General features: G+C 40.7%; 1 protein-coding gene across 3 annotated transcripts in view; it reads right to left on the bottom strand.

The window, feature by feature from the left end:
* Nucleotides 1-25,354, bottom strand: part of LOC126234437 (maternal embryonic leucine zipper kinase-like) — a 444,148-nt gene that overhangs the window by 369,134 nt on the left and 49,660 nt on the right. For all 3 annotated transcript variants that reach the window (XM_049943147.1, XM_049943142.1, XM_049943136.1), the window contains exon 5: nucleotides 7,237-7,343. In XM_049943147.1, the coding sequence (XP_049799104.1) occupies nucleotides 7,237-7,343 (107 nt within the window). The remainder of the gene's footprint in view (nucleotides 1-7,236; nucleotides 7,344-25,354) is intronic.

The following is a 25,354-nucleotide window of genomic DNA, read 5'->3' as shown; positions in this document are numbered from 1 at the left end:
TGGGAGGACAAGAAGAGAATTTCAAGGGTTCCATCCTGATCCCACGAGCAGCTAGGGAAATAAAAGTCAAATGAAACAGAGCCCTGCGTCCATAGATCTGCCTTATACAACTGGAGTGCGCAACATCCATGCATCTCATTGGCATGCAGCAAATCTTGGGATTTAAGAGTTCTTTTTGGTAAAGGTTTTTACCATCCTCATGACCTGGGGGTTCAAGCCAAGATCCTGTTGCCTGAGACACACAATGTTCCACTGTCACACTGTGCAGTGGTTGCTGGAGCATGCCCAGAGCTTACAGTGACAGAGGACTGGCAGCACTTACCAGTCCCCAGCTCAGGAAGCATCGGTTTGCCAAGCCTGTACCCAGCAAGCAAATGCTGAGCCCCTGAGGCGTTTACCTGTTGTTATCCACAGTTGCCTTGGCACTAACAGAATTTTTCCTTTAACGTGCACAATACGTAAACTAATACATTTCTAATTTAACCGTATCATGAACAGGGAAGTATCCACTCACCATATAGCAGAGATGCTGGTTCGCAGATAGGCACAACAAAAAGACTGTCACAAATAAAGCTTTCGGCCCATAAGGTCTTCATCAAAAATATACAAAACACACACACACACACACACACACACACACACACACACACACACACATGACCAAAGTCTCATGCAACTGTAGCCACAAGGAGCAGAAGGAGGCTGGGGCTGGGGCAGGAAGGGAGAGAGATAGTAGAGTAGGGGTGGTAGATAGTGAAGTGCTACTGGGGAGCAGACGAAGACGACATGGACAGAGGGTAGGGCAGCTATGTGCAGTTGGGAGGTTAGATGGAGGGCAGTGGAGAGGTGGAGAAAGGGGGGGGGGGGCTAAATGCAAAAGGAGAGAAGTAAGAAGACTGGGTGCGGTGGTGGAATGAGGACTGTATAGTGCTGGAATGGGAACAAGAAGGCTGGAAGGATGAGGACGATGACTAACGAAGATTGAGGCCAGGAGGATTACGGGAACGTAGAATACATTGCAGGGAACTTCCCACCTGCGCAATTCAGAAAAGCTGGTGTTATTGGGTAGGATCCTTATGGCACAGGCTGTGAAGCAGTCATTGGAATGAAGATTGCCATGTTTGGCAGCATGCATAGCAACAGGATGGTCCACTTATTTCTTGGCCACAGTTTGTCAGACGGCTTGCTTGTCGACATGCCCACATAGAATGCACCAAACTGGTTGCAGATTAGCTTGTTGATCACAGGACTGGTTTCACAGGTAGCCCTGCCTTTGATGGGACTGGAGTAGGTGGTGGCAGGAGGATGTATGGGACAGGTCTTGCATCTTGGTCTATTACAGGGGTATGAGCTATGAGCTAAGGGGTTGGGAGCAGGGGTTGTGTAGGGATGGACAAGTATATTGTGTAGGTTTGGTGGACAGCAGAATGCCACTGTGGGAGAGGTGGGAAGGATAGTGGGCAGGACATTTCTCATTTCAGGGCACAACGAGAGGTAGTCGAAACCCTGGCGGAAAATTTAATTCAGTTGCTACAGTCCTGGGTGGTACTGAGTTACCGTATTTACTCGAATCTAAACCGCACTCGAATCTAAGCCGCACCTGAAATTTGAGACTTGAAATTCAAGGGTAGAGAAAAGTTTTAGGCCGCATCTCCAAATCGAAACAAAGTTGGTCCATTGTAATATGAGACACAATTTAGGTCGAATGAATGACGATACAGCTATAGTAGTTTGGTTCGAGTCTTAAGCTTAGCAGTTAATATTTACCAGGTAGCCATTGCTATGCGTCAGGCGCTCCGTCCGTATCTATACGGGTACCCTTCCTTTTTCACGTGCTTCGTCTGGTTTGAGTTAATTGCTTATTTTTCTTTGAACTGATAAGTGCCGTTCTCTTTGTTATAGGTGTTTACGCCACTCTAAGCTGAAAATGCATTACTGTACTGTGTCATGCATTGTTTGTCGCATTCTGATAATGAGTGTTTACGGCCTGTCGTCGCTCGCGGCATGGCTTGCTTTTGTGCACGCTAGCGCGCTTACAATTAAAAACAGAGAGAGAGAGAGAGAGAGAAATCGTCTCATTAGCGAAACAATGGCAAGAGACTGCTATCTGTTGTTACTTACACTGCTGCTTTCTTTGATAATGATCAACAAGAACCAAATAATAGACTGCGTTTGACAGAAGACGTTCTGAACGAGAGTTTGGCGATAATTTTTCTCTGTTTGAAAATCTTTGCAGACGCCCCTTTGGTACATTACATTCTGCACAGAAATTAGAGTCATCTTAGATTTAAAAATCTAGTCAATTGTCGTGCTTCATTTCTGACTGTAACACTATTAGGCATAAGAATAATACAAATATAAACATGACATGACATGATCTGTATATTGTTCCGCATTTGCTGTTGTCTCACTCTAGTTTCGTAGTTTATTAGGCAGACAGGATTTAAATTAGATAGTAGCAAACACGAAAGAATACATGGCAAAATGTTTATATTCGTATTAGTCTTATGGTGAAGAGAATACTGCATGTGATTCACAATTCATAAAAGTTCCTATTAACAACCGCGTCTTCTCACAGGTAGGAAAAAATTCAGAACGTAGAGTTCGCCATATTGACAAATATCCCAAACCGTCTTGCCAGTCGGATTTTCGTAGTACATTGAAATGCTACTACATTCAGAGATGAACAATGCGGAATTTGTATTTACTTTGTTGGATGATGTATGAAAATGCAGTGGTCGAAACTCGGGGCGGAGAAAAAAGCTCGTCTTCCACCTTTCTTTATTTTAATTTATTTACTGACGCAGAGGTTTTGGCACCAGTATTTATCTTTGTGCCTGCAAAGCATGCCTGTGTAGCGCTACATATATTCGATGGCAGAAGTTAGTTGTGGCGGCACCCACTAACATTTTTCAGAACTTCCACTTACTTTGCACTCGATTCTAAGCTGCAGGCGGTTTTTTGGATTACAAAAACCAGAAAAAAAGTGCGGCTTAGATTCGAGTAAATACGGTATACCGAGTGTCTCATCAAAGCCTTCACAAACTGTAATTATCCTCCCAACCTTGTACAAAAACAAATCTCCCGTGCCTTATCCTTCCAGTCACCCACCACCTCCCAAAGACCCACTATCTGGCCACAGAGCACCATGCCCCTCGTAACTCATTACCACCCAGAACTGAATTACATTCTCCTCCAGTGTTTCAACTACCTCTCATCTTGCAATGAAATGAGAAATGTCTTACCCACTCTCCTTCCACCCCTCCCACAGTGGTATTCTGCCATCCACCGAACCTACACAATATACTCATCCAGCCTTACACAACCCCTGCTCCAAATTCCTTACCTCATGGCTCACACCCCTGCAATAGAGCTAGATGCAAGACCTGTCCCATACATCCTCTCACCGCCACCACCTACTCCAATTTGGTCACAAACATCACCTATCCCATCAAAGGCAGTGCTACCTGTGACATCAGTCATGTGGTCTACGAGCTAAGCTGCAACCTCTGTGCTGCATTCTATGTAAGCATGACACCCAACTAGCTGTCTGCCCACATCAGTGGCCACCGACAAACTGTGGCCAAGAAACAAGTGGACCACCCTCTTGCTGAACACACTGCCAAACATGATATCCTTCATTTCAATGACTGCTTCACAGCCTGTGCCAAATGGATCCTTCTCAACAACACCAGCTATGCTGAATTGCGCAGGTGGTAACTTTCTCTGCAATACATCCTATGTTCCTTTAACCAGCCTGGCCCCAACCTTCGTTAGTCATTGTCCTCACCCATCCACGTCCATGTTCCCATTCCAGCACTATACAGCCCTCATTCCACCATCGCACAATCTTTCTACTTCTCTCATTTTCCGCCACCTTCCCCCATTCCTACCTCTCTACTGCCCTCCATGTAACCTCCCGACTGCACATAGCTGTCCTACCCTCTCTCCACCTCATCCCTGTGCGCTCCCCAGCAGCACTGCACTGTCCGCCACCCCTGCCCTACTATCCCTCCCCCTCCCTGCCCTAGCCTCCTCTTTATTCCCCCACCCCCCAGCCGCCACTCCCATTATGAGTGTGTGTGTGTGTGTGTGTGTGTGTGTGTGTGTGTGTGTGTGTGTGTTTGACGAAGCCTTACAGGCCAAAAGCTTTATCTGTGGCAGTCTTCCAGTTGTGCCAATCTGTGACTCAGCATCTCTGCTATTTGGTGACTGGCAGCTTTCCTTTGCATAATATTATAATTCTTAAATGTGTTATCTGCTTTCATAATCTTGGTTTCTAATTAATACCACAGAAATAGTTAGTTACGGAAATACATATCCCTTCCTTCCCCCACTGCAGCCAGATATTGATACCTTATAGTAAGACTTTTCCAGGGGCAGATGTGGATTCTGACCACAATCTATTGGTTATGAACTGTACATTAAAACTGAAGAAACTGCAAAAAGGCGGGAATTTAAGGAGATGGGACTTGGATAAACTGACTAAACCAGAGGTTGTAGAGAGTTTCAGGGAGAGCATAAGGGAACAATTGACAGGAATGGGGGAAAGAAATACAGTAGAAGAAGAATGGGTAGATTTGAGGGATGAAGTAGTGAAGGCAGCAGAGGATCAAGTAGGTAAAAAGACAAGGGCTAGTAGAAATCCTTGGGTGACAGAAGAAATATTGAATTTAATTGATGAAAGGAGAAAATATAAAAATGCAGTAAATAAAGCAGGCAAAAAGGAATACAAACGTCTCAAAAATGAGATCGACAGGAAGTGCAATATGGCTAAGCATGGATGGCTAGAGGACAAATGTAAGGATGTAGAGGCTTATCTCACTAGGGGTAAGTGACATGCTGCCTACATGGAAAATTAAAGAGACCTTTGGAGAAAAGAGAACCACTTGCATGAATATCAAGAGCTCAAATGAAAACCCAGTTCTAAGCAAAGAAGGGAAAGCAGAAAGGTGGAAGGAGTATAATAGAGGGTCTATACAAGGGTAATGTTCTTGAGGACAATATTATAGAAATGGAAGAGAATGTAGATGAAGATGAAATGGGAGATATGATACTGCGTGAAGAGTTTGACAGAGCACTGAAAGATCCAAACTGAAACAAGGCCCCAGGAGTAGACAACATTCCATTAGAACTATTGACAGCCTTGGGAGAGCCAGTCCTGACAAAACTCTACCATCTGGTGAGCAAGACGTATGAGACAGGCGAAATACCCTCAGACTTCAAGAAGAATATAACAATTCCAATCCCAAAGAAAGCAGGTGTTGACAGATGTGAAAATTACCGAACTGTCAGTTTAACAATTCACGGCTGCAAAATACTAACACGAATTCTTTACAGACGAATGGAAAAACTGGTAGAAGCCGACCTCGGGGAAGATTAGTTTGGATTCCATAGAAATGTTGGAACACTTGAGGCAATACTGACCCAACGACTTATCTTAGAAAATAGAGTTAGGAAAGGCAAACCTACGTTTCTAGCATTTGTAGACTTAGAGAAAGCTTTTGACAGTGTTTACTGGAATACTCTATTTCAAAGTCTGAAGGTGGCAGGGGTAAAATACAGGGAGCGAAAGGCTATTTACAAATTGTACAGAAACCAGATGGCAGTTATGAGTCCAGGGGTATGTTAAGGAAGCAGTGATTGGGAAGGGAGTGAGACAGGGTTTTAGCCTCTCCCCGATGCTATTCAATCTGTATATTGAGCAAGCAGTAAAGGAAACAAAAGAAAAATTCGGAGTAGGTATTAAAATCCATGGAGAAGAAATAAAAACTTTGAGGTTCGCAGATGACATTGTGATTTTGTCAGAGACAGCAAAGGACTTGGAAGAGCAGTTGAACGCAATGGACAGTGTCTTGAAAGGAGGATATAAGATGAACATCAACAAAAGCAAAATGAGGATAATGGAATGTAGTCGAATTAAGTCGGGTGATGCTGAGGGTATTAGATTAGGAAATGAGACACTTAAAGTAGTAAAGGAGTTTTGCTATTTGGCGAGCAAAATAACTGATGATAGACGAAGTAGAGAGGATATAAAATGTAGACTGGCAATGGCAAGGAAAGTGTTTCTGAAGAAGAGAAATTTGTTAACATCGAGTATAGATTTAAGTGTCAGGAAGTCTTTTCTGAAAGTATTTGTATGGAGTGTGGCCTTGTATGAAAGTGAAACGTGGACGATAAATAGTTTGGACAAGAAGAGAATAGAAGCTTTCGAAATGTGGTGCTACAGAAGAATGCTGAAGATTAGATGGGTAGATCACATAACTAATGAGGAGGTATTGAATAGGATTGGGGAGAAGAGAAGTTTGTGGCACAACGTAGAGGGAGACCAAGAGATGAATACACTAAGCAGATTCAGAAGGATGTAGGCTGCAGTACGTACTGGGAGATGAAGAAGCTTGCACAGGAGAGCGTAGCATGGAGAGCTGCATCAAACCAGTCTCAGGACTGAAGACCACAACAACAACATGGAACAGCACTACTAAAAAAAAATATTCTTATTTTTTAGTTACGTATAGTGGTTACTATTCAAAGTATTAATAATCTGATGTCCTTTTTATCGAATGGAATGAAAAGCTAATTATTGTAACTAGCGGTAAGAAGCAAAATACGCGAAATGTAGCAATGCTGTGTCAATTGTCTTTTCAAGTAATAACTGTCTGAGTACAAGAAAGAGAACAAGTGTTGTTAGATTGTTTTCAAATATTTCTTATACCCCATTCTAGGTACTGATACTACAGATGTAAGTTCGCCATGCTGTGCTACTTTTATGAACAACAACATTGTGTTTAATTCATTATTTTACTACTGAAAGTTGAGCCTGCAACTTCAATACAAAATGCAGTAATCATTTTTGATAACATTCTCCTGTGTGAAAATATTAATTTACTAATGCGGTCATACATCACCAAACATACCAACAACCAACACTGATTTTTGGCCTGTGACATCAGTCTTTTAAATGAAAAGAAATCTACAAATAATTTACAAGGAAATTAAAGAAAAGTAATCAAAAATCGAATTGCTGATCAGATGTGGAAAGTAAAGTATTTTTGTTCCACCACTGTTGAAGTGGGTCCTTTTGATGTACAATTTTAAAAATTCTATTGCCTTGAAAATTAAATGAGTGGCACAAAAGGAATCATTTCAAAATGCAAAGAATTGCTACTAATAAAATCCTTAAACACATGATTCTGAGTAGTACATCATTTAGCAATAACTGGAAATATTTCTAACCAATATCTTCTTATAAAGGCTGTCAATAGTCTCGTCATCAAATGGTAGAAATCCACACAGCAATGCGTAAAGCAGTACACCCATACTCCAGATATCAACTTCAGAACCTGAAAAACATAACATCATCATATTTAAAATAATTATACCTACATGTCTATATTGTGCATAACTGAATTTGAAACATAACTAACTTAACAGTGAACTACCATTGTAAAACACAAGAAGTTACAGTACTTAAAAGTTTTAGATTTCTTATTTTCATTTTAATGAAAACCAAATAGAATATTAGCTACAGCTGTTTTGCTATTTTAGTATTCTTCAATATTACACTATGAGCTAATATCATCATTGCAAAACTCTCTCGATAGCTTCTATAAAAGGCGATAAAGTTCAGAATTATTAAAAACTATTTTATTACTGCCTGAGAGCCATTAAAATGAACACTAGGTGTGTGTGTGTGTGTGTGTGTGTGTGTGTGTGTGTGTGTGTGTGTGTGTAGGCACACACAAGCATGCTCTTTTATAGGGGTGAATGTGACAGAACCAATGACAATTCAGAAGTGTCAGGAATTATTTTACAGTATAGGAGAGGTTAGGAAAGCTGTTACTGTATGCCAGATAGTTCCTGCACAGCTTACATGTACTTCTGAATGTTGAGGCTTACATATACAGGAGGTGCCTCGTAAAAGTTCTCAGGCACATTTTCTCTGGTATTTTGGCAGATATTTGCAATTTCATTTTTGCTGTAAAACAAAACTGTTTTTTAAGTGGAATTTTACTTGTTCATTCTATATAGTAGCCACAGGTTAATCTAGTCGATATGTATTAACAGGGACAGTAAAGCTTGAAGAATAATAAGTACTCCAGCAGTGACTGAGTAGCACTGATGCATGGTGGTTGCAATCAGTGCTTGCCATGGCAGTACTGTCACAGCTAGAGCATTGCTCATTCTTTCTGTTTTATTGTCATTGTTAATACATATTGATAAAACAAATATCACATTATATTAAATTGGGACCACTCTACCAAACAGACACGTAAAATTCTGCTTCAGGAATCGTTTTGTTTGTAACAGGAAACAAACAAACACTTTCCATAGAGACTGAGCATCACATGAAAGATGTGATGAGCAGTCCCCCCCCCCCCCCCCACACACACACACACGGCAAAAACAAAATTGCAAATACCCGCCAAACCACCAAAGAAAACGTGCCTGATGACTCTTAGGAGTGACATGCAGTATAGGCGATAGCAAATCCAATATTTGAGATCAATAAAGGAAAACAACTATTTTTGAAAAACGTCAGTGCTTCTACAACTTTATTTGAGATAAGACAATTTTAGAAGCTGAAGATATGAATTAAAATTTGTACCATGGCCAAGAAGTGAGTCTCCTTGCTTACTAGGCACGTGTGGTAGCTATTACACCACCTTAGCAGTATAGGTAACACAACTGCACGGACTACCTTAGTCCAATGCCCTCCGTAACACAAACTTCATTCATGTCCTCCGCTTATTTTCCCTTCTTACATAGTCACTATTTCTGAGGCTCTCTGGTAATAGAATTGATAACCTACACCTGAGGTACAGGCAAGATTTCCCCATTACATCCACAGTTGAGGTGCTATTACTAACCAAGAGAGCTTTGGCAAGAATGAGAATGTAAGGAGGAGAAAATATGCTGGAAACATGAACTGAAGTTTGTGTTAGGGAGGGGATTGGACTAGAGCAGTCCATGCAGCTGTGTTACCTATACCGTTAGAGTGGTGTAATGGCTACATAAGCAAGGAGACCCTGGTTCAAGTCCCGGCCATTAAATAAATTTTAATTCATTTCTTCAGCTTCTAACATTATTGTAGATAAAGTTGAGACTCATATGTCTCAAGGAAAATTTAATTATACCTGATTTATTTGAGATGTTATTTAAGTATACATGGAAGAGAAATTTAGATACATAGTTATTTAAACATTTATATGTGTCTCAGTGAATCAGATGTTAAGTAACAAACTACTATGCCGAAGGCATGAGTTCATTACCCAGTTGCAAAAATGGCTCTGAGCACTATGGGACTCAACTGCTGAGGTCATAAGTCCCCTAGAACTTAGAACTACTTAAACCTAACTAACCTAAGGACAACACACACATCCATGCCCGAGGCAGGATTCGAACCTGCGACCGTAGCGGTCGCGCGGTTCCAGACTGTAGCGCCAGAACCGCTCTGCCACCAGCGGCCGGCTTACCCAGTTGCACCGACAATCCTTAAGTCACTCATCTGTAACACAGGTGTACCCCGAACTTTTTTCCCAGTCACTTGGGATACTTCACTTCATACAAAATTTGTGATAAATGTAAGCTACGAGGGCATTCGTGGAAATTCCCAGTGTACCTGACGGGGTCTGATATCCATAAAGGTGCTTCACCTTAGTCCAAACCTGGGAAGGAGAGATTCACATTCCAATGGTGGAGACGTATTGTTCCCAACACTCGTGCTTCCATTGTGTGATTAGTTGATGGACCCAGGTACAGAGCCTTTCAAGGAAATGGGGTGCTCCAGGGACAGGTGCCACTTATGACGTTGCAGAGCCTGTTGATGGTCTCTAATGGCCACTGTGATTTCCAATGACCACCAAGGCACTGTCTTCTGCCGGATGCAACCTGAGGAGCAAGGGATTCCGGATTCAGCTGCTGAAAGGGCGGTAGTAGTAATATTCTGGATCACCCCATTGATGTTGCCATGCAACGGAGATCCAATGGCAGTAGCATCCCAGTCTGTCATGGTAAGAACTCATCTGGGCAAATGTCCAGATGAGTGATACCGGCGGAGGGACAGGAAGAGTGGAAAGTGGTCACTACCAAACAAGTTGTCATGAGCTCACCTGTGGGTAGAAGGTAGAAGGTCAGGACAGCAAACTGAGAGATCAATAGCAATTGGAGCCTGCCAGAAGCATTGGCGTGGTGGGTCACAAGGATATCTTTCTTGAGGAGGCTTCTCTGAGTTTGTCTCAGGAACTGATGATAACCATGAAGCCCTGCGACCAGCAACTTGTGGCTCCTTCAGCCACTGGCTGGTATCTGGCTTCACAGCAGCAGCAGAAGCCTTGGAGGGCACATCCTCAAGGGAGGCCACGATTTCTCCCTATTCAATTTCCATATTGTTAGAGCCCTTTAGAAAGACATTCATGGTCATTTATATGCTCCAGATGAAGAGGCGTATATCTGGGTACAATCATGACTCCGTAGGCAATCACAAACATTTTTCCATGAAGGCATTGCTCATCTTACCTCACAGTGACATAAATGTATTAACAGTTATGGTGATTAGTTTGGAATATTAAACAGTTTATTTACTTTTTTCCCATCTGTCTCATTTTCATTTCACTGCTCCATATGTAATCATGGGGCTGGAAAAGGAACTTCTTCAGAGTTATGGAATGCTTTTGCCTGCTCCCAGGAGTAACATCAGTGGTTTTTAATTATGTGAGGAAAGTGGAAAGGGTCCCCATCCACAGAAGACAACGGTGGTGAAAATAATTAGAGAGTAAACAGTAACGAGTATTTCAGTTTGTTTGTAATGATGAAGGAAATATGTCGAGCAAAGGAAGAATAAATGGTATTAATAAGCAAAGTGAGAATAAGACAAACCCAGTAGGAAAGAGAACTATGCTAAGTGTCAGGTTAACTGTAACTGAGAACAGATTTGATGATTAAGGTAACAGTTTTATGCGAAAAAAGGATTAATGAGGATATATTATATGAAGAAGACATAGAGGTAAGTGACAGTGAAATATGGCAATCTGTGGTTTTGACTAGTGTTCAGGGTACACCTGTTAAATGTTTACTGGACTGTGGGAGTGAATTAAGGGGGGTTTCACAAGCATTTTTTGAACAAATTAAAGACAAAGGAGGAGTAATGATGATTAATGTTTCAGGAATCAGAATTGTATGTGTTACTGGAAAATGTCTAAAATTTTTATGCAAGAAGCATTATTAACTGTTGAATTGGCAGGACAGCAGCTATGAAGACACTTTTCTTGACCACAGATGTGATTTTAGGTACAGAATTTTTATGCAGACAGAATGTCAATATGGATTCTGCTGCAGATTTTCCACCGAGGTACTTAGCCACAGGCAGTGAAGGGACTGAAGAGTATGGGCTGATTGACAAACATTTAGTAGATGAAGATTTAATTGTTACTTGTAATTTAAATGAACTTTATGAGGAAGAACTCAGGAGTGATGAATATGCGGATTATTTTGTTGGGGACAAGGATGTTTTGTTGGGGACAATGGATGTTTTGTTGGGGACAATGGATGTTTTGTTAGCAGAAGAGGAGACACTTTCTAATAAGTTGACAGAAGTAAGTAAAAATGTGAATGAAGTTGCATATGAAGAGTCCGAATCTATCCTAAGAAAGTCAAATAAAGTTCAAAATTTAGTCACAGAAAGTATTCAGAAAAAAGCTGTCAGTGAATTATCTAACCAGTCTACTACATCTACATCTACCTCTATATCTACATGACTACAATGCAATTCATACGTAAGAGCCTGGCAGAGGTTTCACCAAACCATTTTCAGTCTATTTTTCTACCATTTCACTCTCCAACAGGGCATGGAAAAAAACGAACACCTAAATCTTCCTGTGCAACCTCTGATTTCTCTTATTTTATGATGATAATCATTCCTCCCTGTGTAGGTGGGTGTCAACACAATATTTTTGCATTCATAGGAGACAGATCTGGCCTTGTAACATTAACCAAAACGGCCTTGCTGTGCTGGTACTGCGAACGGCTGAAAGCAAGGGGAAACTACAGCCGTAATTTTTCCCCGAGGACATGCAGCTTTACTGTAAGATTAAATGATGATGGCGTCCTCTTGGGTAAAATATTCCGGAGGTAAAATAGTCCCCCATTCGGATCTCCGGGCGGGGACTACTCAAGAGGGCGTTGTTATCAGGAGAAAGAAAACTGGCATTCTACGGATCAGAGCGTGGAATGTCAGATCCCTTAATCGGGCAGGTAGGTTAGAAAATTTAAAAAGGTAAATGGATAGGTTAAAGTTAGATATAGTGGGAATTAGTGAAGTTCGGTGGCAGGAGGAACAAGATTTCTGGTCAGGTGAATACAGGGTTATAAATACAAAATCAAATAGGGGTAATGCAGGAGTAGGTTTAATAATGAATAAAAAAATAGGAGCGCGGGTTAGCTACTACGAACAGTATAGTGAACGCATTATTGTGGCCAAGATAGACACAAAGCCCATGCCTACTACAGTAGTACAGGTTTATATGCCAACTAGCTCTGCAGATGATGAAGAAATTGATGAAATGTATGACGAGATAAAAGAAATTATTCAGGTAGTGAAGGGAGACGAAAATTTAATAGTCATGGGTGACTGGAATTCGTCAGTAGGAAAAGGGAGAGAAGGAAACAGGTGAATATGGATTGGGGGGAAGAAATGAAAGAGGAAGCCGCCTTGTAGAATTTTGCACAGAGCATAACTTAATCATAGCTAACACTTGGTTCAAGAATCATAAAAGAAGGTTGAATACCTGGAAGAATCCTGGAGATACTAAAAGGTATCAGATAGATTATATAATCGTAAGACAGAGATTTAGGAACCAGGTTTTAAACTGTAAGACATTTCCAGGGGCAGATGTGGATTCTGACCACAATCTATTGGTTATGATCTGCAGATCGAAACTGAAGAAACTGAAGAAACTGCAAAAAGGCGGGAATTTAAGGAGATGGGACTTGGATAAACTGACTAAACCAGAGGTTGTAGAGAGTTTCAGGGAGAGCATAAGGGAACAATTGACAGGAATGGGGGAAAGAAATACAGTAGAAGAAGAATGGGTAGATTTGAGGGATGAAGTAGTGAAGGCAGCAGAGGATCAAGTAGGTAAAAAGACAAGGGCTAGTAGAAATCCTTGGGTGACAGAAGAAATATTGAATTTAATTGATGAAAGGAGAAAATATAAAAATGCAGTAAATAAAGCAGGCAAAAAGGAATACAAACGTCTCAAAAATGAGATCGACAGGAAGTGCAATATGGCTAAGCATGGATGGCTAGAGGACAAATGTAAGGATGTAGAGGCTTATCTCACTAGGGGTAAGTGACATGCTGCCTACATGGAAAATTAAAGAGACCTTTGGAGAAAAGAGAACCACTTGCATGAATATCAAGAGCTCAAATGAAAACCCAGTTCTAAGCAAAGAAGGGAAAGCAGAAAGGTGGAAGGAGTATAATAGAGGGTCTATACAAGGGTAATGTTCTTGAGGACAATATTATAGAAATGGAAGAGAATGTAGATGAAGATGAAATGGGAGATATGATACTGCGTGAAGAGTTTGACAGAGCACTGAAAGATCCAAACTGAAACAAGGCCCCAGGAGTAGACAACATTCCATTAGAACTATTGACAGCCTTGGGAGAGCCAGTCCTGACAAAACTCTACCATCTGGTGAGCAAGACGTATGAGACAGGCGAAATACCCTCAGACTTCAAGAAGAATATAACAATTCCAATCCCAAAGAAAGCAGGTGTTGACAGATGTGAAAATTACCGAACTGTCAGTTTAACAATTCACGGCTGCAAAATACTAACACGAATTCTTTACAGACGAATGGAAAAACTGGTAGAAGCCGACCTCGGGGAAGATCAGTTTGGATTCCATAGAAATGTTGGAACACTTGAGGCAATACTGACCCAACGACTTATCTTAGAAAATAGAGTTAGGAAAGGCAAACCTACGTTTCTAGCATTTGTAGACTTAGAGAAAGCTTTTGACAGTGTTTACTGGAATACTCTATTTCAAATTCTGAAGGTGGCAGGGGTAAAATACAGGGAGCGAAAGGCTATTTACAAATTGTACAGAAACCAGATGGCAGTTATAAGAGTCGAGGGACATGAAATGGAAGCAGTGGTTGGGAAAGAAGTGAGACAGGGTTGTAGCCTCTCCCCGATGTTATTCAATCTGTATATTGAGCAAGCTGTACAGGAAACAAAAGAAAAATTCGGAGTAGGCATTAAAATTCATGGAGAAGAAGTAAAAACTTTGAGGTTCGCCGATGACATTGTAATTCTGTCAGAGACAGCAAAGGACTTGGAAGAGCAGCTGAACGGAATGGACAGTGTCTTGAAAGGAGGATATAAGATGAACATCAACAAAAGCAAAACGAGGATAATGGTATGTAGTCGAATTAAGTCGGGCAATGATGAGGGAATTAGATTAGGAAATGAGTCACTTAAAGTAGTAAAGGAGTTTTGCTATTTGGGGAGCAAAATAACTGATGATGGTCGAAGTAGAGAGGATATAAAATGTAGACTGGCAATGGCAAGGAAATCGTTTCTGAAGAAGAGAAATTTGTTAACATCGAGTATATATTTAAGTGTCAGGAAGTCGTTTCTGAAAGTATTTGTATGGAGTATAGCCATGTATGGAAGTGAAACATGGACGATAAATAGTTTGGACAAGAAGAGAATAGAAGCTTTCGAAATGTGGTGCTACAGAAGAATGCTGAAGATAAGGTGGGTAGATCACGTAACTAATGAGGAGGTATTGAATAGGATTGGGGAGAAGAGAAGTTTGTGGCACAACTTGACTAGAAGAAGGGATCGGTTGGTAGGACATGTTTTGAGGCATCAAGGGATCATCAATTTAGCATTGGAGGGCAGCGTGGAAGGTAAAAATCGTAGAGGGAGACCAAGAGATGAATACACTAAGCAGATTCAGAAGGATGTAGGTTGCAGTAGGTACTGGGAGATGAAGAAGCTTGCACAGGATAGAGTAGCATGGAGAGCTGCATCAAACCAGTCTCAGGACTGAAGACCACAACAACAACAACAACAACAGGAGACAGATGGCAACTGGATTTTCTCGGAAAGATCTAGTCACAATGGAGAATGCCTTTGTTGTAATGATTGCCACCCTAATTTGCATACAATATCCAGGACACTCTCGCCCCTATTTCGCAACAATACAAAATGAGCTGCCCTTCTTTAAATTTTTTGATGTCCTCTGTCGATCATATCTGGTAAGGATCCCATACCACAAAGCAATACTCTAGCACAGGAGAGACAGTTTAGTGTAGGCATTCTCTTTAGTAGGCCTGTTGCATTTTCTAAGTGTTGTGCCAATAACACAGGCTTTGGTTTGCCTACCCCACTACATTGTCTGTGTGTCCATTCCAGTTTAAGTTGTTTGTAATTCTAATTCCAAGGTATTTTAGTTGAATTGACAGCCTTTAGATTTGTGAGATTTATCGCATAACCGAAATCTGGAGGATTCCTTTTAGTACTCAAGTGAATGGCTTCGCAATTTTCATTATTTAGTGTCAACTGCTACTTTTCTACCATACAGATATTTTTTGTTGTTGTTTTGTTTTTGATCTTATGGTGACATTACTACATAGTAAATGACAGCATCATCTGAAAAAATCTAAGATGATTGCTTCAATCACTTATACAGATTATAAACAGCAGGGGACCTATAACACAACCTTAGAGAATGTCTGGTATCACTTCTGTTTTGTTTGATGACTTTCCATCAATTACTATGAACTGTGACTTGTCTGACACAAAATCATGAATCCAGTTGCAAGTTGCACAACTGAGACGATACTCCACAGGCATCCAATTTTATTAGAAGCTGCTTATGAGGAACAGCATAAAACACCTTTTGGAAATATAGAAATATGGAATCCATTTGACATTCCTTTTTTATAGCGTTCATTACTTCGTGAGAATAAAAAGATAGCTGTGTTTCACAAGAAAGATGTTTTCTGAATTCGTGCAGACTGTGTGTCATTTTCCTTGAGGTAATTCATAATGTTCAAACACAATATACATTCCAAAATCCTACTGAAAATCAGTGTCACGTGATACGGGTCTGTAATTCACCACATTACTACTACTACTACTACTACTACTACTACTACTACTACTACTTTTCTTGAGTACTGATGTGACCTGTGCAGCTTTCCAGTTTAAAGTACTGGTATTTCGTCAAGCGAGCAGTTGTCCACAGTAAGTACGGAGCTATTAGATCAGCATTCTCTTAAAGAAACCTAAATGCTATTGAGTGTGGACCACAGAACTTGCCATTATTAAGAAATTTAATCTGCTTTGCTACACCCAGGATATCTTATTCCAACTTATACATGTTTGCAGCAGTTCATGATTAGAATTCGGGAGTATTTACTTCATCATCATTGGTGAAGAAATTTTGGAGAACCAGTTTTAGCAGCTCTACTTTAGTGGCACTGTCATAGGTAACATTACTGTTGCTATCGCACAACAAACGTATTGATTGTGTCTTGCTGTTGAGGTAATTCGCATACAATCAGAATCTTTGCGTTTTCTGCCTGATTTCGAGACAAGAGTTGTTCTGTGGAAACAATTAAAACATCTCGCACTTAAGTTTGCACTAAATTTCAAGTTTCTATAAAGCTTCATCTATCTTGAGGATTGGGTGGTGTTTTAAATTTGGCACACTTTTTGTTGCTTCTGCAACAGAGTTCTGGCAGTTTTGTGTACCATGCATGATCAGTGCCATCTTTTATTAATTTATTTCATAGAAATCTCTCCATTGCTGTCGATACTATTTCTTACAGTTAAGCCTCATCTGGTCTATGCCTACATAGTTAGTTCGGAAGGAATGGAGGCTGTCTCTTAGGAAGGTGTCAAGCAAAATTTTATTTTATTTTTAAATATATATATTTTGTGTTTATTTTTGATGAGTTTGGATGATATGGTATTCAGTCTTGTTACAATGACCTAGTTGGCACTAATACCTGTGTCCATCATAATGCTCCCTATTTCCCCTAGATTGTTTGGTAGTAAGATGTCAAGTATGTTTTTGCAACCGTTTACACATCTGTACTATTTGTTCAAAATAATTTTTGGAGAAAGCGTTTAGTACTGGTTTCAAACACACATTTTCACCAATGTTTTGAAGTTAGATTGAAGCCACCACCAGCTATAAATGCATCAGTGTGGTGGTAACTATTTGAAATGATATTTGACTCAAGTTTTCTTTGAACTGCTCAGAAACTGTATCATCTGACCAGGGAGGTAGGAACCCATTATTGGTTGTCAAGTATAGCCTGTACCCATACTAACTCATAGGAATTATACATTTAAATCTGACTACAAGATAAAACTACCTCTAGCAGCAACAAACATGCCTCCACCGACTGAATTTAATCTACACTTTCTGAATACCATTACATGTCCTTGGCATAAGCTTTGGCTTTAGCCGGGCTTCATTACCTGTGACAATTTCTGCTTCAGTGTCTTCTATCAGCACCAGAAGCTCTGGTTCTTCCACAACACAGCTACAATAATTTACTGGTATAATACTTACGGCTTCTTGGTCACCCCTTGACTTGTGTTTGACTGGCACCCTCTAACACTAAAAATCTTTGTTCTTTCCAGAGACCCTCTAGCACATAAAAAACCTCCCAGTCCACTCCACACAGCCCCCACTAACCATGTGTAATGGCCTCCTGTGTGTAGTGGACTCCTGAACAGTTATGTGGAACATCATACCCTACCATCCTATGGTGCAAGTCAAGGAACCTGCAGCCTACAAGGTCACAGAACAGTCTGAGCCTCTGATTCGGACACTCCATTTGCCTCTGTAACAAAGGTCTGCAAACGATCCTGTTGACGCTACAGATGGTGAGTCTGCCTTCATCTCACAAGCAAGACTGGCCATCTTTACCAACCCAGATAGCCGTCGGACACCAGAGAGAATCTCTTCTTATCCAAAGCAACACACATCGTTAATTTGTTAGTAACCACATGAGCAACACAAATCTTTAGTACCAACATGAGATACCACCTTCACAGTCTGCTGGTCATGGCATCCAGGAAGACGTTATCCACATCTGGGATCACTCCCCCTGATATGCACACAGAGTGCACACTGGACTACTTCCTCTCCTTGACAGCCACATCCCTAAGGGGGCTCATTACTCACCTAACGTCAGAGCTCCCAACCATCAATAATCCCACCCTTTATGACAGCCCAGATCTTGCAGGTTGCGAGGATTCCTCTAAAACAAGACAAGCGACTGCATCTGGCTCAGCATTATTATTAGCCACAGATAGTACCTTAAACCTGTTTGGCAGATGAACCATGCACGCTTTCAACCCCCACCTCCCCCTGTAAAGTTTTTCCCTGCTGCTATACCTTGGGGTAACCTCCAAGTCGATAACAGGTAAATGATCAACCTCAGTGCGGGCAGTAGCTGGAGCAGCCACAGTAGTGGACCAATTGGGGGCTTACAGGCAAATGCCACAAGATGTGAGACAAAAGCCAGCACTGCCTGGAGCTGTGTCTATTAAGCGCACAAACACACAAGAACTTTACAAATTAAACTAGTAGCACAGAATAACTTGAAAATAAGTCGCTCCTGTTAGATGCTCATAAAAATAGTTCACAGACAAATGCTGTATGTGCCTGTGCTGTTGCATAAATGGAAGCAGTTGTCTTGCTGTTTGTCTAACCAACACTGAACTGTTCTGACCAAAACAAACAAATGCCTCTGGTGGTACAAGTGGTGGTACTCTACACTTCTGTGCTAGACCCTTCAGTGCTTCAGTACAGAGTATGGATGGATGTTGGAGAAGGTCCATCAAGTGACTCAACTTGGAAAAAAGTAGCAATTTTACGCAAAAACAGTTTATCCTGATGGGTGAAAAGAATGGTGCACTGAAATTTATGAATCATATAAGAGAAATGTGGGAATGAGTCAAGATTTAACTGTGTTTTGGATAACTTGTGCAATGAAAATAATAAAGTGGGTGGCAGTGAATGTGAGATGGAAAACGTACCACATGAACTGAGAAACCAGTAGACAAATGAATGTGTGACCTTAGCAGGATTCACATCCTTTGCGAATCATGCTCAGCGAACACAGGGCTCCAAGCTATAATGTGCTGTTTTCAAAATTCATTTTCCCCACATTGCATTCTTGTTCTGCTGTCCTATCAATCTATTAAAAATTTTCTTACACTGTTGTAGCTTTCGGCCATAAAGGCCTTTTGTCAGCGGTAGACACATACACACACGCACTCATGCAAATGCAACTTGCACACACGTCCGCAGTCTCAGAGAACTGAAACCACACTGCCAGTTCTCTGAGACGGCAGATGTATGTGCAAATTGTGTTTGCGTGAGTGTGTGTGTGCGTGTGTGTATGTCTGCTGACAAAGGCCTTTATGGCCAAAAGCTACAATTGTGTGAATCTTTTTGTTGTGCCCATCGCGACTCAGCATCTCTGTTATATGGTGAGTAGCAACTTTCCATCTCTGGTATTGTTACATTCCATCCTGGTTTTTCCATCGTTTGATTTTCTTCCACTGTCGTTGTCATCTCTCTAGGAATAGGTTTTTGATCATTATGATGCTACTTACCAGGAGGTAATCGGTATTGTTTAGGTCACTGAATTTTTCACTATGCCAAATTTGTCTATAGAATGTAGTTTTAATCTTAATTATGTTCTTACATATATTTCAAAATATCGTATGTCTATGTAGTTACGGTGACAATGCAATTTGAGTATTCACTTGAATTAAATGTTGAGTGCTGTGGTTGGTTGAATAACCCAAGTAAATTTTTTGCAGTGATGCAGCGGCTCTTTAGTGGGCATACCACACGGTGAGTGGTGCCACCACTAGCTGGGTGTATCCATTCTTCCTTTTCTGGTACACTCTTATCTACATCCCTCTCATCCAGCTTAGCCACCTGATTTCTACATTCTGCTTTAACTTAAACATGCTTTATCTCCTGCACCTTTATCATTTATCTATTCCATATTCATTTACACTAACACGTGACTCTTATTTGGAAGAGTTGTTCATCATTTGCTGAATAGCATATTACAGTTTTCAGTCCCTGTCCATTTGTTTATGATATTTCAGATTTTCATCACTGTCCTCTGTATTCATACATCTTTCATTGGGAATTCCTTTATATTGTCAGTTACTTGTGAGTAACTAGTAACTGACCAATGCCTAAGGCAATAAAATGGTTTGTCCACTGAACTACACGGGTATCCTCATGACAGGACGAAGACAAGAGCGAGAGAGTTGCGAGAAAATGGGAAGCAGAGCTTAATTTTTGAATGGCATATTTTTACACACAGAGATAAATATGAGCATTATGATGGCAAAATAACACTGAACGTGACTGATTGATAATTTTCTTTGCGTAAAACCAGTTGAGGTTGTAGGGGGTGAGCTTCCATCTCCTTAATAAAAGTAATTACACAGTGTAGTAGTACCAAATGTTAAATACATAAAAAAATCTTTAAATTGTTTTATTCTAGGTTTAGAAGAGAGAGTACAATTTTTTTAATGTAAACAAATTTATCATGGTGCAAGAGGATGAACCAAGCACCTGGACAATTGAAGGCTTTGAATGGAGATGTCAGAAGGAGAGGTTGGATTGCAAGCGAGATGTGTGGCGAGTGATGGCTGCAAAACTCATATTATTATTATTATTATTATTATTATTATTATTTCTTTCTTGTCTCAGACGTTATGTCTGGTTAAAAATGGAAGGTGACGCGGACCTTGATCAAGCGTGACTTCCTTTTAACTGTACGGTATATGTTACATTGCATTTAGGAACTTTCGGGTAATTGAACAAGTGTCAATAATTACAGATTTCTGTAGTTGTATATATAAGTTTGGATGTAGCTGTATTGCATTTATGTACTGGTGGATATAGTGTGGTATGACTCCTGTAGTTGATAGTATAATTGGTATAATGTCAACTTTATCCTGATGCCACAATGTCCTTGACTTCCTCAGCCAGTTGGATGTATTTTTCAATTTTTTCTCCTGTTTTCTTTTGTATATTTGTTGTATTGGGTATGGATATTTCGATTAGTTGTGTTAATTTCTTCTTTTTATTGGTGAGTATGATGTCAGGTTTGTTATGTGGTGTTGTTTTATCTGTTATAATGGTTCTGTTCCAGTATAATTTGTATTCATCGTTCTCCAGTACATTTTGTGGTGCATACTTGTATGTGGGAACATGTTGTTTTATAAGTTTATGTTGTAAGGCAAGCTGTTGATGTATTATTTTTGCTACATTGTCATGTCTTCTGGGGTATTCTGTATTTGCTAGTATTGTACATCCACTTGTGATGTGATCTACTGTTTCTATTTGTTGTTTGCAAAGTCTGCATTTATCTGTTGTGGTATTGGGATCTTTAGTAATATGCTTGCTGTAATATCTGGTGTTTATTGTTTGATCCTGTATTGCAATCATGAATCCTTCCGTCTCACTGTATATATTGCCTTTTCTTAGCCATGTGTTGGATGCGTCTTGATCGATGTGTGGCTGTGTTAGATTATATGGGTGCTTGCCATGTAGTGTTTTCTTTTTCCAATTTACTTTCTTCGTATCTGTTGATGTTATGTGATCTAAAGGGTTGTAGAAGTGGTTATGAAATTGCAGTGGTGTAGCCGATGTATGTATATGAGTGATTGCTTTATGTATTTTGCTAGTTTCTGCTCGTTCTAGAAAGAATTTTCTTAAATTGTCTACCTGTCCATAATGTAGGTTTTTTATGTCGATAAATCCCCTTCCTCCTTCCTTTCTGCTTAATGTGAATCTTTCAGTTGCTGAATGTATGTGATGTATTCTATATTTGTGGCATTGTGATCGTGTAAGTGTATTGAGTGCTTCTAGGTCTGTGTTACTCCATTTCACTACTCCAAATGAGTAGGTCAATATTGGTATGGCATAAGTATTTATAGCTTTTGTCTTGTTTCTTGCTGTCAATTCTGTTTTCAGTATTTTTGTTAGTCTTTGTCTATATTTTTCTTTTAGTTCTTCTTTAATATTTGTATTATCTATTCCTATTTTTTGTCTGTATCCTAGATATTTATAGGCATCTGTTTTTTCCATCGCTTCTATGCAGTCGCTGTGGTTATCCAATATGTAATCTTCTTGTTTAGTGTGTTTTCCCTTGACTATGCTATTTTTCTTACATTTGTCTGTTCCAAAAGCCATATTTATATCATTGCTGAATACTTCTGTTATCTTTAGTAATTGGTTGAGTTGTTGATTTGTTGCTGCCAGTAGTTTTAGATCATCCATGTATAGCAGATGTGTGATTTTGTGTGGGTATGTTCCAGTAACATTGTATCCATAATTTGTATTATTTAGCATGTTGGATAGTGGGTTCAGAGCAAGGCAAAACCAGAAAGGACTTAATGAGTCTCCTTGGTATATTCCACGCTTAATCTGTATTGGCTGTGATGTGATATTATTTGAATTTGTTTGGATATTAAGTGTGGTTTTCCAATTTTTCATTACTATGTTTAGGAACTGTATCAATTTAGGATCTACTCTGTATATTTCCAATATTTGTAGTAACCATGAGTGGGGTACACTATCAAAAGCTTTTTGGTAATCAATGTATGCGTAGTGTAGCGACCTTTGTTTAGTTTTAGCTTGATATGTCACCTCTGCATCTATTATCAGTTGCTCTTTACATCCTCGTGCTCCTTTGCAACAGCCTTTTTGTTCTTCATTTATAATTTTGTTCTGTGTCGTATGTGTCATTAATTTCTGTGTAATGACTGAAGTTAATATTTTGTATATTGTTGGTAGGCATGTTATGGGGCAATATTTAGCTGGGTTTACTGTGTCTGCTTGATCTTTAGGTTTCAGATAAGTTATTCCTTGTGTAAGTGTATCAGGGAATGTGTATGGGTCTGCAATGTAACTGTTAAATAATTTAGTTAGACGTGAATGTGTTGAGGTGAATTTCTTTAGCCAGAAATTTGCTATTTTATCTTTTCCAGGGGCTTTCCAATTGTGAGTAGAATTAATTGCTTGGGTGACTTCATGTTGCAAAATTATCACTTCAGGCATTTGTGGTATCATCTTGTACGTGTCTGTTTCTGCTTGTATCCACCGTGCATGCCTGTTATGTTGTACCGGGTTTGACCATATGTTGCTCCAGAAGTGTTCCATGTCTTATGTTTGGTGGACTGTTTATTTTTATGTGTGTGTGTTACCTATTGTCTGGTAAAATTTCTTTTGGTTTGTGTTGAATGTTTGGTTTTGTTTCCTTCTATTTTCACTTTTTTTGTATCTTCTGAGTCGTTTGGCTAATGCTTGTAATTTCTGCTTCTTTTATTATTATTATTGGTGAAGAGTTCTCGGGCTTCTAGCCAGGTGGTGGTGTCTTCAAACTGCGATGTTTATACAAATGACATACTCATCATCTTCCAGCGAAGTGCCAAGACTTTGCAGATTCCGGTCCCTTTATACATGCGGATTGCCCCCCCACCACCTGGCCATGGGAGGCTGGATCCAGGGGAGCTGGTGGGCAGGGGGGGGGGGGGGGGGTTGGTTGGTTGGTTGGTTGGTTTGGGGAAGGAGACCAGACAGCGTGGTCATCGGTCTCATCGGATTAGGGAAGGATGGGGAAGGAAGTCGGCCGTGCCCTTTCAGAGGAACCATCCCGGCATTTGCCTGGAGTGATTTAGGGAAATCACGGAGAACCTAAATCAGGATGGCCGGACGCGGGATTGAACCGCCGTCCTTCCGAATGCGAGTCCAGTGTCTAACCACTGCGCCACCTCGCTCGGTGTGTCGGGGGGGGGGGGGGGGGGGCACCGTTCAGAGCATTCCGGCCGCGTCTCGCGAGCTGGACAGTTCTTGGTGCATTCGCAGCATACTGCGGCTAATGCTGGATTCCAGACCACACTAAGTTGATAACCTTCGTCTCTGTTCATAACATTCTTGTGGACCGTATTTCTATCGATTCTTTAATGAAACTGTCCCAATAGCTCCTGGCTCGGCACAGCACCCTGGTGTTCTCGAAATCCAAGGTGTGGTTTTCTCTGATACTATGTTCAGCTATAGCAGATTTCTCTGTCCAAGTCGGACGTGTCTGATGTGTTTCTCGCACCTTATCGAGATGCAGTGCTGTGTTTGTCCAATGTACTGTACACCACATCCACCGGCAGTGCTATATATGCTAGCTGTGTTGAGTTTTGAGTGGGTATTTAGCTGAGCCCAGCAGCTCTTTCATCTTCGGCGGTGGTAGGAAGATGGTATTTATCTTCTATTTTCTCATTGGCCTCCCAATTTTGGCTGGCATGGGGCCCAAATATGGCAGAAAGGCGAGTCTCTTGTTTTCTTCTTCTTCTTCTTCTTCTTCTTCGTCTTCCTCTTCCTCTATCTGAAATTTGTCAGCCTGTCTCCTCTTGAAGGCCCTACAATCTGTGTTTCACTGTAACCATTTTTCCAAAATACCTCTCTTAGGTGGTGTAATTCGCCTGGGAGGCTTTCTTTGTCACAAATAACGTGTGCCCTATGTACCAAGGCAGTCAGTACTGACTGGTGTTGTACCAGATGGTGGCAGCTGGTTGCATGGAGGAACAGGTCTGTGTGCATCTTCTTTCTATACACTGAATGGCCCAGCATGCCATCCGCCTTCTTCCTAATCAGTATGTCCAGGAATGGAATACAGCCATTCTCCTCTACCTCCATCGTGAAGGTGATATTCTCATGTATGCTGTTTAGGTGGTCCAAAAATTCCTCCAGTGCCTGCCTGCCATGCTGCCAAATCACAAAAGTATCACTGACATAGCGGAAGATGTGCCTGAGTTTAAGGTGAGCAGTTTGTAGAACCCCCTCCTCAAAGTGTTCCATATATATAGATTTGCGATCCCTGGAGCAAGGGGAGATCCCATGGCCACTCCATCTACTTGTTCCTAATGCTCTCCATTGCACTTTAAGTAGGTGGTCTTAAGTGCATATTCGAAGAGCTTCACTCTTTCAGGCTCGAAGTGCTGATTAAGGAAGGCGTGCCAAGGTGTCTCGTAGAGGTACTTTCATGAACAAGGTGACGTCGAAGCTCACGAGTGGGTCATCTCTCTGTATTTGGATGTCCTTCAGTATTCTCACGAAATCTGCCGAGTTTTTCACGTGATGAATGCAGTGTCCCACCAGTGATTTTAAGAGTTTCGCAAGGTATTTGGCCAGTCCATAACTGTGTGAGTTGATAGTGTCCATAATCAGCCCTAGAGGTACCCCATCTTTGGTGAACCTTGGGCAATCCATACAGGCGCGGTGTCATT

Source organism: Schistocerca nitens, chromosome 1 (assembly GCF_023898315.1).
Source record: "Schistocerca nitens isolate TAMUIC-IGC-003100 chromosome 1, iqSchNite1.1, whole genome shotgun sequence".
Taxonomy (NCBI): Eukaryota; Metazoa; Arthropoda; class Insecta; order Orthoptera; family Acrididae; genus Schistocerca; species Schistocerca nitens.
This window is presented reverse-complemented; position numbering and strand designations above follow the sequence as displayed.